This window comes from Littorina saxatilis, linkage group LG7 (assembly GCF_037325665.1).
Source record: "Littorina saxatilis isolate snail1 linkage group LG7, US_GU_Lsax_2.0, whole genome shotgun sequence".
Taxonomy (NCBI): domain Eukaryota; kingdom Metazoa; phylum Mollusca; class Gastropoda; order Littorinimorpha; family Littorinidae; genus Littorina; species Littorina saxatilis.
The window spans coordinates 55,730,066-55,743,036 of NC_090251.1; the positions used below are offsets into that span (position 1 = coordinate 55,730,066).

Below are 12,971 nucleotides of genomic sequence, written 5' to 3' on the forward strand. Positions count from 1 at the left end.
AATCAAAATTCGACAGGCCAAAAAATTATAAAGGGTATGTCATTATGGAACAACGGAGATATGAATAAAGTTTTGAAAGTATTGTTGTATGCTGATGATGTTACATTGTTTTTGCAAGATGAACATGACATGTTCCAAGCCCTGGCTTTGATTGGTAAATTTTCGGAAATATCAGGTTTGAACATAAATCACCAAAAATCCAAACTAATGTGGTTTGGGTCGCGGAAGAATTGTAGGAATGAGTGTTGCGGTTTTGCATGTACAGACAAAATGAAAATTCTAGGTGTATATTTCCGTAATTACATGCGTGCGTCAAAAGTGAAAGAGAATTGGGAAGAGAGAGTGAATGTTGCAAAAAGGCTCATCTGCGTGTGGGAGAAAAGGAATTTGAGCATTATTGGTAAAGTCTGTGTATTCAAAACGTTTATTCTGCCACATTTTGTCTATATAATGCAGGCGCTGATTGTACCAGACGACGTTCTAACTGAAATTAATAGGTTAATGTTTCGCTTCGTGTGGCGCAAAAAAGACTGCAACAGAAAAGCATTTGAAAAGGTGAAAAGAACTGTTTTATGTAACGAAGTAAAGCAAGGTGGATTAAATATGATTGATTTGCGTCAGATGCAGTGTTCCTTTTTGTTAAGCTGGGTTGTGAACCTAACTCTGTAAGACCAGAAATGGTCATGGCTCCCAAAAGCACTGTTTTTCCGTTTTGGGAGTTGCTTTGAGTGTTTTTTTGCGAACATTAATAGCAAACCATTTAAAGGATTGGACAGTATTAAATCGGAATTTTGGTCCGCTGTGTTGAAGGCATGGCTTGATAACAATCAAGTCGATAATAATGGTAATTCTGTTTCGGGTTTGTTGTGGAACAACAAAGATATAATTTGTCAAGGAAACCCACTTTTTTTGCGGATTGGATTAAAAGTGGTATAATGTATGTCAGCGATGTGTGTGAGAATGGACGTTTTGCTTCCTATGAAGAAGTGTGTGAAAGAACTGGCTACACTGCAAATAGATTGCTTGAGTACAATGTTGTTCGAACAGCTGTACATCTCCTTTTAAGAAATGTCGATATAAACGATGTAAATTGTTCAGTCTGTGACATTCCGACCTTTTGTGGAAAAAAAAGTTAAATCAGTAAAAGAAATTCGAAAGATTCTGGTAGGAAAACAATACAGCCCACCCTGTTCAGAAGGATTTTGGAGAAGAAAATTAGGATTTGAAATTGACGAAAAGAATTGGAACTTAGCAGCCACTGTCACTAGTGAAGTTCGATTACGTGTACTGCATTGAAAATATTGCAAAACATTTATCCAACTAATATTTTATTGTGTAAAACGAAAGTGAAGGCTAATAAAAACTGTACATATTGTAAGGATGAACTTGATGTATTGGAGCATTTTTTCTTTCAATGCCCAACAGTGCTCAGGTTTTGGAAATATATGTATAGGTTACAACACTCGTGGTTTTTGTATATGGCTTGTATTTCAGTCAAGACCCAGCGGATGAATATCATCGGGAGACACGAGCCTCTGGCGAGTGGCTCTCGATTGATATTCCCGCTGGGTCTTGACTGAAATACAAGCCATATACAAAAACCACGAGTGTTGTAATCTGTATATCCCATTCTACTATCAAACACAAAGTGTAGACTACTAGCGGCACTGTTGCGATCTGTGGACTGTAAAACAGTGGTGCCAGCGAGACTTAGCCCTTTTGCAACCTTAAACTAAGTGACCGTCGCTGAAAAAATAAAACGAATGAATGCATCGAGAAGTACACGGTAACACTACTTTCAGACCATTTAAAAGCTTTAAGTAAAGGTTCATAAGTTGCAAGAAAGTAATGAAGTCGTATAGAAATTAATTTAGTTGAAGCGCACAATTCTTTTGTTTTGCGTTTCAGGTCGGCAGAACGGGCGAAACGGGTTTGGGACCCATTTGGCTTACTCGATTCAGAATCGATTCCACGTTGTTTTTCTCGAACGTGTTATTATACAATTAGGCTTATTGACAGAGAAGCAAATTTTAGGGAACAAATATGTAGGTTTAGATTTAACCATTTGCTCCCTATTTGAAATGTATCTACGTGATAAACTGTTTTGCGAGTGTGTTTGCATGAATGAACCTAAAATGGTATGGGTGTGAGGAAAACGGGACCGAGTTGGTATAGTCGCGAATTGCTGACACGTCTGTCACCGCCGATTGATTGCATTTTGAAGGAATATAACTGGATTACGGAAAAATACACACATGTTAAGTTCTTGGATACCTTCATCGCCAATGTGGACTTACTGCAGAGCCAGGCAAAAGAGTAGACTTGCTCGCAAAACACGTGAAACAGCCGATGTTTGATAGCGAAGCCAAACCGTGCCAGGTAAGGACGCTTCTCGGTCTCGCTACGCATGTCACCAGTGACAGTGTTGTTGCTTTGAGTTTGACTAACAAACTCGAAGCTGTCATTTAAAACATGAGCCAAATGTGTATTGATTGTGTGATTAGTCTATGTGACAGGGCTTCTATTATCTGTGCTCCCTAGCTTCTGTCAGTTCCCACACCGACACTGCCAGAGAAACTGAAGACGCACACCAAACACATTACTGACAGACTCTCAAAAGTCGTCTGCTAACGATGCAAGGGAGGGTACTCGTGGTTTTTGTTTTGGTTCGCTAGCATCTGGGTATCTTGTAAGTTGAATGTTCGTTTTTTTCGATCTGCATTGCTTTCATAATGAAGGAAACGTTTGTTTATTGCATCCCATACATCAGATCAGTTCTGAGATTCATTTTTGCGTGCAACTGATATGGTTTTCTGAGCCGTGCAATACGATTTTGGAACTTCATACAAATGTGTCACATTGTTCGGCGCGAGGTCAAAGGTCGGGAGGAAAGTAGTTCTTTGCCCAAATCGGAATCTGCACTATCACATATTTTTTGGAGTCCATGATGTATTTATTGAGCTATAAAAATACAACATATATACCCATACTGAAGTAACAGAGACAAAGAAGCGAGGTCATGGGATATTGAAATGTACATTTTAGTAAACATTGGCGAAAGAATTAGGTTGAATGTTACAGATGTGCTTTTTGGTATAAAAAGTAACAGCAAAAATATGAAGAAGATTAATCACATTATTTTAATCGCAAAGATGTGCGTAAGTATTTTTAAAAAAACCGATTCACGATTAACACTGGAAATTATTTTTGGAAATCATGTTGTTTTGAGATTTCGTTAGTCTGAAGTTTTATTAATTAAAAACAAATTATTGTTTATTTTCTTTGATATAAGGTAAAGACAGCCATACATTATGATGCGAATATTGTTTTTAAAAAGATCAATATATGATGACATAAAAAAATTATGATCATTTTGATGCTACACATGTTGAGACGTATATTTTTTTCACGTATGACTATTTTTTGTCCTTTTGTATAATGTAAAAGCTTTTTTTCTGAACCGCATGTAAATGAGAGAGTATGTGTGCAAACAGAAACTACAGTTACCATGTTTGTTATCTTGTGTTTTATTAATTGAAAAAAAAAAAAAAAAAAACCCATCAAAACCGTTTGGCTTTTTCGCTTTTTTTCACTTTTGGCAGCGTTCACTCTAAATTTGCCGCCTAAAACGGACTCGTTTCTGTCCACAGTCAAAGCTTTCATAACACAAAAATGGCTATATATGACAGCTAAGACAGTATTTGTTACATTTTAACAGTGTGTACCCCGAGTTTCTACTGCAAACAAAAAATAATAGCAAAACCTCAAAGTATGTGCGAGTCCCCTGATATGGACCACCTTCAACAAATCGAAGAAAATAAAAACTAAAGGCAATTTTAATTAATTCATTAAGAAGCTTGCTGAAAATAACCAATAACTAGCCCTCGAGATTTCCAAAAAAAATAACAAATAGTCTTTTTTTTTGTGGATGTTGATAATTTCACTTATTTTCACTCTGTTTTTGATAAGCTTCTTCAGTTTCCTGGTGTGCTTCAAATAATGCTCTCATCAACCCAAAACAGCTAAATCTAAAGCATATTTGAATTAGTCTGACTTGCACACTAAGTTGTATCATGTTATTTTGAAGTATAGGGGGCTTTTTACAGTGATTCGTGAAGGCCGCTTCACTGGTTCATATTGGGCGCCCAGGCTCCTAATATGGACCATTTGTGATTTTTTTCTGTATTTAATTTTTGCTGAAGGTTTATCAAAGCTATGTCACTCTAATTAGGCCTAACGGTTAAACTAAGAGAGAAGGACTACCAACCAAAAAACGAAACTTCTTCGCAAGAAAACAAGCTAGTTATCAGCAATAAACAAAAAGTGGTACATATTAGGGGCCCTTCCCCTACTTAATTCAAACTTTACTCATTCCCACAACTATGAATATAAGCTGTTCGTGGTTTCAAAGAGACACATTTTGTTTTGAATGGGGGACACTTTCCGTGAAGTTGGCGACAACGCTTTGCTTACACCTGGCGTGAGCGCGCTATCAGTATAGCCGAACATACGGCGTTGAAACTACTCACAACCAAAAGGTATACCCTTACTTATCCTTTGAAATTTAACATGTGTATGTTTCATTTCTTGGAACTGTTCAAATGTTTTACACTGAAAACCAAAGTCGATTACTTGCCTCATTATGATTTTATTTTAGCATACTGAATAACGTCAAAACTACAGGCACAAACAGACAATGACGTCATTTTAAGTGGCACAAACATGTACATAAATTCCTTCCCTTTCGAATGATTTACAGTTATAGGATTTCTGTCAAGCGGTTTAATGTTTATGTCCGTTTTATGAACCCAACCCTCCAAACGAGAATAGTAACGCCAAAGAAGGAAAACATAGGGCCTACACACAAACCAACTTTTTTCTCACCGGTGGTTGGGAATACTGCTCCACGACTTTTGATTTAGTGTTGTGGTGTTAAAATCTATCAGAAAAACGTGTTTGCTAACGTGACCCCAAAAAGTAACCAAAACGGTCCTTAGCCGACTGACTCCCCCTGTTTTCATGATCCCCTAAAACAAATGAGTTTGCTTGCCCTCGTGTCCTTCGTCTTTTTCTTTTGTTCCTGTGTCATTATGACGTCAAACCTACAATAACGTCACGGAACACGTAAAAGAAAGTCCATGTTTCTGGTCCAAGACTTTCCACCTATTACAAGTCTCGGTCACTATGCTTGCCAAGAATCTTTCATTCTTTGTGCGTGGTTGTGCCAGTGCGTGTTCGTTTCTGTGTGTGTGTGTGTGTGTGTGTGTGTGTGTGTGTGTGTGTGTGTGTGTGTGTGTGTGTCATCAACCTGGTCGATGATAATTTTCAACACGTGCTCTCAGCGCGCAGCGCTGAACCGATTTTGGTTTTTCTGTTCATCTTCCCAGATCCATTCCCAGTAACTCTTCCTTATCTTCTCCAGTGTTTTGCGTTTATCTCCCTTCCTTCGTGTGGCGTCAATCCATATTCCCGTTACTATTTTTAGAAGGTCACTGTCCACAACGCTCAATCCATATTCCCGTTACTATTTTTAGAAGTTTTCCTTCGTGTGGCGTCAATCGCGTACGGTGCGCCACTCACTTCGCCGGGGTACCCGGCGAAGCCGACGTACGGTGCCCCACTCACCTGGCTGTACTTCTTCCCGGCGAAGCCGGCTACCCGGCGAAGCGGGTATTCATCTAGTATGTCATGTTTACTCTTAAAATGTGATCACAATTAACGAAAATAGATTAATTAGTCTTACGATTAAAATGTAAGAAATCGATCCAAAAATGATGTCATCTTATTCGTGATCATTTCCTGATTCCAAAAACATATAGATATGATAGGTTGTATTCAAAACAAGCTCAGAAAGTTAACAAGAATACAGAAAAGCGCGCTTTCCTGCTTAGCACAATACGCTACCGCGGTTATTTGGCGTGTCAATATCACTACGTTTTGCACACGTGTGGAAGGTGAGCGATTTCCTTCACGCGGGGATTGACGAAGCTGTTCTGTCTTGGTGAAAAAATACAGTGCGTTCAGTTTCATCCCGTGAGTTCGACAGCTTGACTAAATTTACGCGACTTGTTTCTCTTGTATTTAAAATTTTTTTTCATGTACCCCCATGGGCTTTCTTGATTGAATTTGTTTTCTTGCCTTGCCTTGCCTCAAGTGATTTCAGGTTGCTATCCATGGGGATGGTGTGCAGGGACAGAATCGCGCTACCCTGGCTTTTTTTCTGGGTCTTTTTTCTGCATGCATGTATTAGTTTTTATATTTAGTCAAGTTTTGACTAAATATTTTAACATCGAGGGGGAATCGAAACGAGGGTCGTGGTGTATGTGCGTGTGTGTGTGTGTCTGTGTGTCTGTGTGTGTGTGTGTGTGTGTGTGTGTGTGTGTAGAGCGATTCAGACTAAACTACTGGACCGATCTTTATGAAATTTGACATGAGAGTTCCTGGGTATGAAATCCCGGAACGTTTTTTTCATTTTTTTGATAAATGTCTTTGATGACGTCATATCCGGCTTTTCGTGAAAGTTGAGGCGGCACTGTCACGCCCTCATTTTTCAACCAAATTGGTTGAAATTTTGGTCAAGTAATCTTCGACGAAGCTCGGACTTCGGTATTGCATTTCAGCTTGGTGGCTTAAAAATTAATCAATGACTTTGGTCATTAAAAATCTGAAAATTGTAAAAATAAATAAAAATTTATAAAACGATCCAAATTTACGTTTATCTTATTCTCCATCATTTGCTGATTCCAAAAACATATAAATATGTTATATTCGGATTAAAAACAAGCTCTTAAAATTAAATATATAAAAATTATTATCAAAATTAAATTGTCGAAATCAATTTAAAAACACTTTCATCTTATTCCTTGTCGGTTCCTGATTCCAAAAACATATAGATATGATATGTTTGGATTAAAAACACGTTCAGAAAGTTAAAACAAAGAGAGGTACAGAAAAGCGTGCTATCCTTCTTAGCGCAACTACTACCCCGCTCTTCTTGTCAATTTCACTGCCTTTGCCATGAGCGATGGACTGACGATGCTACGAGTATACGGTCTTGCTGAAAAATGGCATTGCGTTCAGTTTCATTCTGTGAGTTCGACAGCTACTTGACTAGATATTGTATTTTCGCCTTACGCGACTTGTTTCCATTTAGTCAAGTTATGACTAAATGTTTTAACATCGAGGGGGGAATCGAGACGAGGGTCGTGGTGTATGTGCGTGTGTCTGTGTGTGTGTGTGTGTGTGTGTGTGTAGAGTGATTCAGACTAAACTACTGGACCGATCTTTATGAAATTTGACATGAGAGTTCCTGGGTATGAAATCCCCGAACGTTTTTTTCATTTTTTTGATAAATGTCTTTGATGACGTCATATCCGGCTTTTCGTGAAAGTTGAGGCGGCACTGTCACGCCCTCATTTTTCAACCAAATTGATTAAAATTTTGGTCAAGTAATCTTCGACGAAGCCCGGACTTCGGTATTGCATTTCAGTTTGGTGGCTTAAAAATTAATTAATGACTTTGGTCATTAAACATCTGAAAATTGTAAAAAAAAAATACAAATTTATAAAACGATCCAAATTTACGTTTATCTTATTCTCCATCATTTGCTGATTCCAAAAACATATAAATATGTTATATTCGGATTAAAAACAAGCTCTGAAAATTAAATATATAAAAATTATTATCAATTTTTTTTTTCGAAATCAATTTAAAAACACTTTCATCTTATTCCTTGTCGGTTTCTGATTCCAAAAACATATAGATATGATATGTTTGGATTAAAAACACGCTCAGAAAGTTAAAACGAAGAGAAGTACAGAAAAGCGTGCTATCCTTCTCAGCGCAACGAATACCCCGCTCTTCTTGTCAATTCCACGGGCACTGCCTTTGCCACGGGCGGTGGAGTGACGATGCTTCGAGTATACGGTCTTGCTGCGTTGCATTGCGTTCAGTTTCATTCTGTGAGTTCGACAGCTACTTGACTAAATGTTGTATTTTCGCCTTACGCGACTTGTTTTTTTTTTTAACAAAGCCTGCGACTTTCGCTGTGACCTCAGGATCTTTATCGTCGTCGTAGGCGTTGTCGTCATTATCGGCATAGTCACCGTTGTCAATATCATTGTCGTTGTTGTTGTCGTCATCGCTGTTGTCTTCGTCGTCGTCTTCTTCGTCGCTGTCATCCTATCATCTTCATCCTTTCAAAACTGTCCTCGTTTACACTCATCAACACCGTCATCGTCGCAGTCGACCTCAACGATTTCTTCCTGGGGCTCCCCAGCTCATTCTTGTCATCATCCTGACCTCTGACTATGTAGGCTATTATTGTTGCCAGCTCCAGACCGACCAGACCAATATTAATTGGGCGAAGTCGACTGCGTGAAGTGGACTCCACGAAGCTAGCCGCATGACCCCTTCACGAAGTCAACTTCGGTATCTTCTTCTAATTCTTCTTCTTCTTCAGCGTTCGACGGTTGTGCAACTTCGGGCTCAGTTAAGGGGATATTAGTGAATTCAAGTTACGTCCCCTGCAATGTGACGTCATTTTGCTTCCTTTTTTTCAAGGAGTTACTGCCCTTACTTTTTTCTCTCCAAAGACAAGAAATACAACCGATTAATTGCCCTGAACGTCGAGAACTTACTTTCTTTTCAGGAGACAAAAAATAGACTTAATTTCTGAGTCTTGGTCATCGACAAGCGAACAACACCACAAAACACACTCACTGCTGTAGTCAAACGTGCAGGATTCGTCGCAGCCCAAGCTCAGTCGGGGAGCATTCAAGAGACTGCCAGAATAGTCCAGAATGAAGCTCTTTTGCTCGACAGAGTCGTGCTGACACGCGTTGATATGAGCCTGTTGTTCGTAGAACTTGCTGAGGCCGAAGCAGGACAACCTGCACACCCAATGCTCGTTCACGTAGCACGTGTCGCTTCTCAGTTGCCCGTGGACTTTGATTTCAGAGTCGTGGATGTACTTTAACCCCTGGACACCGGAAACACATTCGTGATTACCTGATTCTGTGATATAATTTCAATGTGATTTAATAATAATAATAATGCATAATATTCATATAGCGCATGATTGTATCCAGGGTTTAACCCTGCTCAAAGCGCTGTACAATCAAAATACTACGACAACAAAACATTATTTAACGTGCAATCACACATATCAAAGAATAACACATTACACTATAACACATTACACTATAACACATTACACTATAACACATTACACTATAACACATTACACTATAACACATTATCACAAACACACGCATGGGCACACACACGCACTACATAAAGCAAATTGCACAATAATACATTATCACAAACATACGCACTCACGCGCGGGCAACGCTCTGTTGGGGGTCTGGGGGGCAAAGCCCCCCTGGAGCTGAAGAATTGTAGCTATTTTATAAACAATTTGTGGGTTATCCTTGATTTTAAACATGATCAAATGGTGAGAAACAAAATTCACAGACAGAAAATGTTTTGTTTTTTTCTAACAGAAACAATTTGTCACGATCGGGTGACAGAGACCAAGAAAGTGTCACTCAGTGGAGTGCCTGTTCTTGGTCGTGTATGATAGAAAGCGCCTGTGCGTGAGATTGGGTTACAGCAGAGTTTGCTGACGGTGCTCAACGAGCACGGATGTTTTGTATCGCACGAGTTTTACAGTGGAGGTTTCTGCTGTCATAGCTAGGGCTGACGGTTTTTCGCTGACAGCGCACACGGGATTTTCACGGATTGAGTTTCTCGTGTCTTTTTCTGCTTGGGAGGCAGAATTGTGTATAGCTGGACTGGTTTTGTGACAAGGTCAGTCACGTGTATTTGGCTAGGTGGTCTGTCAGAGACTCAAGGACGGCACACTTGACACCCAGCGGCAGAAGGGGAAGGATCGTATATTCAGTTTCTAGAGTATGATGGTTTTTCACCGAGTATTATATTCGGCACTCTAGGGGAGCTTCCACCGGTTATTTCCTTCACACTGTTACGTATTTTGCTGAGGACAAGTCGTCAACTTTCCTTCGTCGGCGATGGCTTTCGCATAAGGATTCGACAAGGGGTTCTGGACGGTTTTGGTCACTGTTGACGAACAGAGGCTGGTCCAGGGAGGAAGCGGACTTTGCTTCCATTGAGAGTACAATCATAGGCTTTTGAGGTAATAAATCATTATTTAACGCTGTTGATGAGTCTGTGTTGTGGAATGAAATACTCTCTGTTGTTCTTTCCAGGTTAGCGCATAATTTACTCTCTGTGACGCTAAAATACTAATCTGTATATGGTTTTTGCAGATAGGGAGAGAAGGACGGAAAATGACTGTTTTGTTGTTGTAAAAAGTCCGTTTTGTGCAGGCCCACGTGCTCGATGAGATATTTAAAGATGACATGTTTTAAGGTGGTGGGTGAGGGGTAGCTGACATGTTTAGTGCACCGATGCTTTCTGTTTGCAGCCTTCGCTTCGTTTCGTTCGCCTCGCTTCGTTACATTCCTGTAACATCTGCACGGCTGACTCTGGCGGGAACTGTTGAAGCTGCGCTAACCAGCGGACCGGCTAACCAGCGAACCGGCTAACCAGCGGACCGGCTAACCAGCGAACCGACTAACCAGCATACCGGCTAAGCAGCAGCAGCAGAGATAAAGCTAAGTGCACCATGTCGTACGCACCCCGTTGACCACCGTTGTCTTTTCGTATCTATGATTTCATTGGAGTAGTGACAACGTGGGGTGTGTGACACCTGCACGAACTAGAGCTTTTCGAACAGAACATTCGCATTTAACTATATTTACACGGGTTCAGCGTGTTCCTATAATTTTCTATATACTACTGGCATTTTGTCAGTGAACACTGGTTTTTTACGTGTTGAGAACGTAAAAGGAACATATTTTGAGTGAAGGCTCGAGGGAGGTGGAGAGTTTATACATAAACAGGCGTCTGAAACTTATACTTTTGTTGACTCTATTTAATTGTATGACTGCGAGAGTGGATCGTGGTGTGGTTAGTTAATTAGTAGTAATTAACCGGTTCATAATCACCTTTAGTGATATATTGAAACGTGACACATGGGGGCCAAGCCGGGATTTACTCAGTTAATTTCCAACTGATAAAGACCCACCAATTAAGGATAACTAAGAGCAGATAATCTCGTCAGTGCTCGACTTATTTTCTGCTTGGTGCTACCCTTTTTTTGTATAGTTTTGATCATATACCACACCTTAAGCGATTCACATCTTGCAGGAAATGTAAATTGTAATTTGTGAGTTATTGTATGCGCTAACTGTGATTATCTCCCTTTCCTTCGTTTGTGAATCTTTGTTGTTGTACGTTCAGAGTTTTCCGTTGCAGAGAGCTGAGCGGGGTTAGCGGATTCGTTATTCGTTTTACTCAGTTTTCTCTACATTGTTGTTTCGTATTCTGTAACAGGTTACATTTCTACCGTCTTGTTTTACTTGGATTTTTCTCCATATTTTGACTTTGTTGGAATTTTGGGGGGGAAGGGTCCGAGGACTTCTGTCCTAACCAAGGCTGTGGGAGACACTCTGTTTCACCGCAAAAAGCAGCCGATAAAGTAGGCCACGGCTGTGGGAAACACTTTGTTTCACCGCAAAAAGCAGCCATAAAGTAGGCTACGCGTTTTGTTCTACACCGTTTGGATTTTTCTTCTGCATTTTCCGGTTGCTGGATTTTTGTATCCACCGCTTTCATCACCGCGTGTTCTAGCTATAGCTGCGTTAGACTTACTTTGGTAATAAAGCTTTGCTAAAACTAACCATGGCTACAGGGGGATCTCCGACGAGGAGAATAACTTTCGAGACTCCTGGCAGTGAGGAACAGACAGAGCGAGACGCACGCGTTAGAGCGCGTAGTTTGCTTAAACGCAAGGAGCTGGAACGTAGGGAAGACATAGAGCGACAGACGAGAAAAGAAGAGCTTGACAGACAAGAACGACAGGCCGAACGTGACAGACAGGACAAGAAGGACGAACTTGACAGACAAGAAAGAGAACGACAGGCAGAACGAGACAGACAGGAAAAGAAAGACGAACTTGACAGACAAGAAAGAGAACGAGACAGACAGGAAAAGAAAGACGAACTTGCAAGACAGGAACGACAGGCCGAACGACAGGCCGAACTTGACAGACAGGAAAAGAAAGACGAACGTGACAGACTAGACCGGAAGGAACAGGCGGATCGCGATCTCCAGCTAGAACTAGCTAGGCTACAGGCCGAGAAGGGTACGCTTACTCAGGCTAGCGCGCCGACGTTTGTTGCCGACCGTACGAGACTGCCGACGTTCGACGATGACAAGGACGAGCTCGACGACTTTTTACGCCGGTTTGAGCGCATTGCATCTGACCAGAAGTGGGAAGAGGCCACGTGGGCTAGCCGCCTTAGCACCTGCTTGAAAGGACGCGCATTGCAGCTCTACAACGCTTTGGAGGACGACGAGGCGAGAGACTATCAGGCACTAAAGAAGGCGTTACTCCAGCGCTTCAACCTGACTGCGGAAGCCTACAGACGACGTCTGCGGAACAGCAAGAGACTGAGCGGCGAGCTGAGCCATCAGTTTGTGGCACGCCTTAATCTCTACCTGCGGCGCTGGGTGGAGATGGCCGAAAAGGACTGGACCGTCGACGACCTTGCCGACCTCATAGTCATGGAACAACTGATGTCCAGCCTGCGACCTGAGGTGGTGACCTTCGTGCAGGAACACCAGCCTAAGACTACTCAGGAAGCAGCCGACTGGATCAGAGTACACGAGGACGCCCAGGCGATCTCCGGCAAATCTTCAGGCTCACGGCCGGGAAAATCGGGAAATTCGGGTTCTTCAGGACCCAAGGACGGGAAGGACGATCAGGGACACAAAGGATCAAGTTCCAGAACTGACATCCAGTGTTACTACTGCAACAAGCGGGGCCACGTGAAGAAGGACTGCCACAGGAGACAGCATCAGGGTGAGAATGGCCGAGGCAT

The 12,971-nt window shown here is 41.3% G+C and overlaps 1 protein-coding gene across 1 annotated transcript in view; it reads right to left on the reverse strand.

The window, feature by feature from the left end:
* LOC138970248 (receptor-type guanylate cyclase gcy-13-like) overlaps nucleotides 1–12,971 on the reverse strand; it is a 32,940-nt gene that overhangs the window by 9,155 nt on the left and 10,814 nt on the right. The window contains exon 3 of the mRNA XM_070342745.1: nucleotides 8,722–8,980. Within this exon, the coding sequence (XP_070198846.1) occupies nucleotides 8,722–8,980 (259 nt within the window). The remainder of the gene's footprint in view (nucleotides 1–8,721; nucleotides 8,981–12,971) is intronic.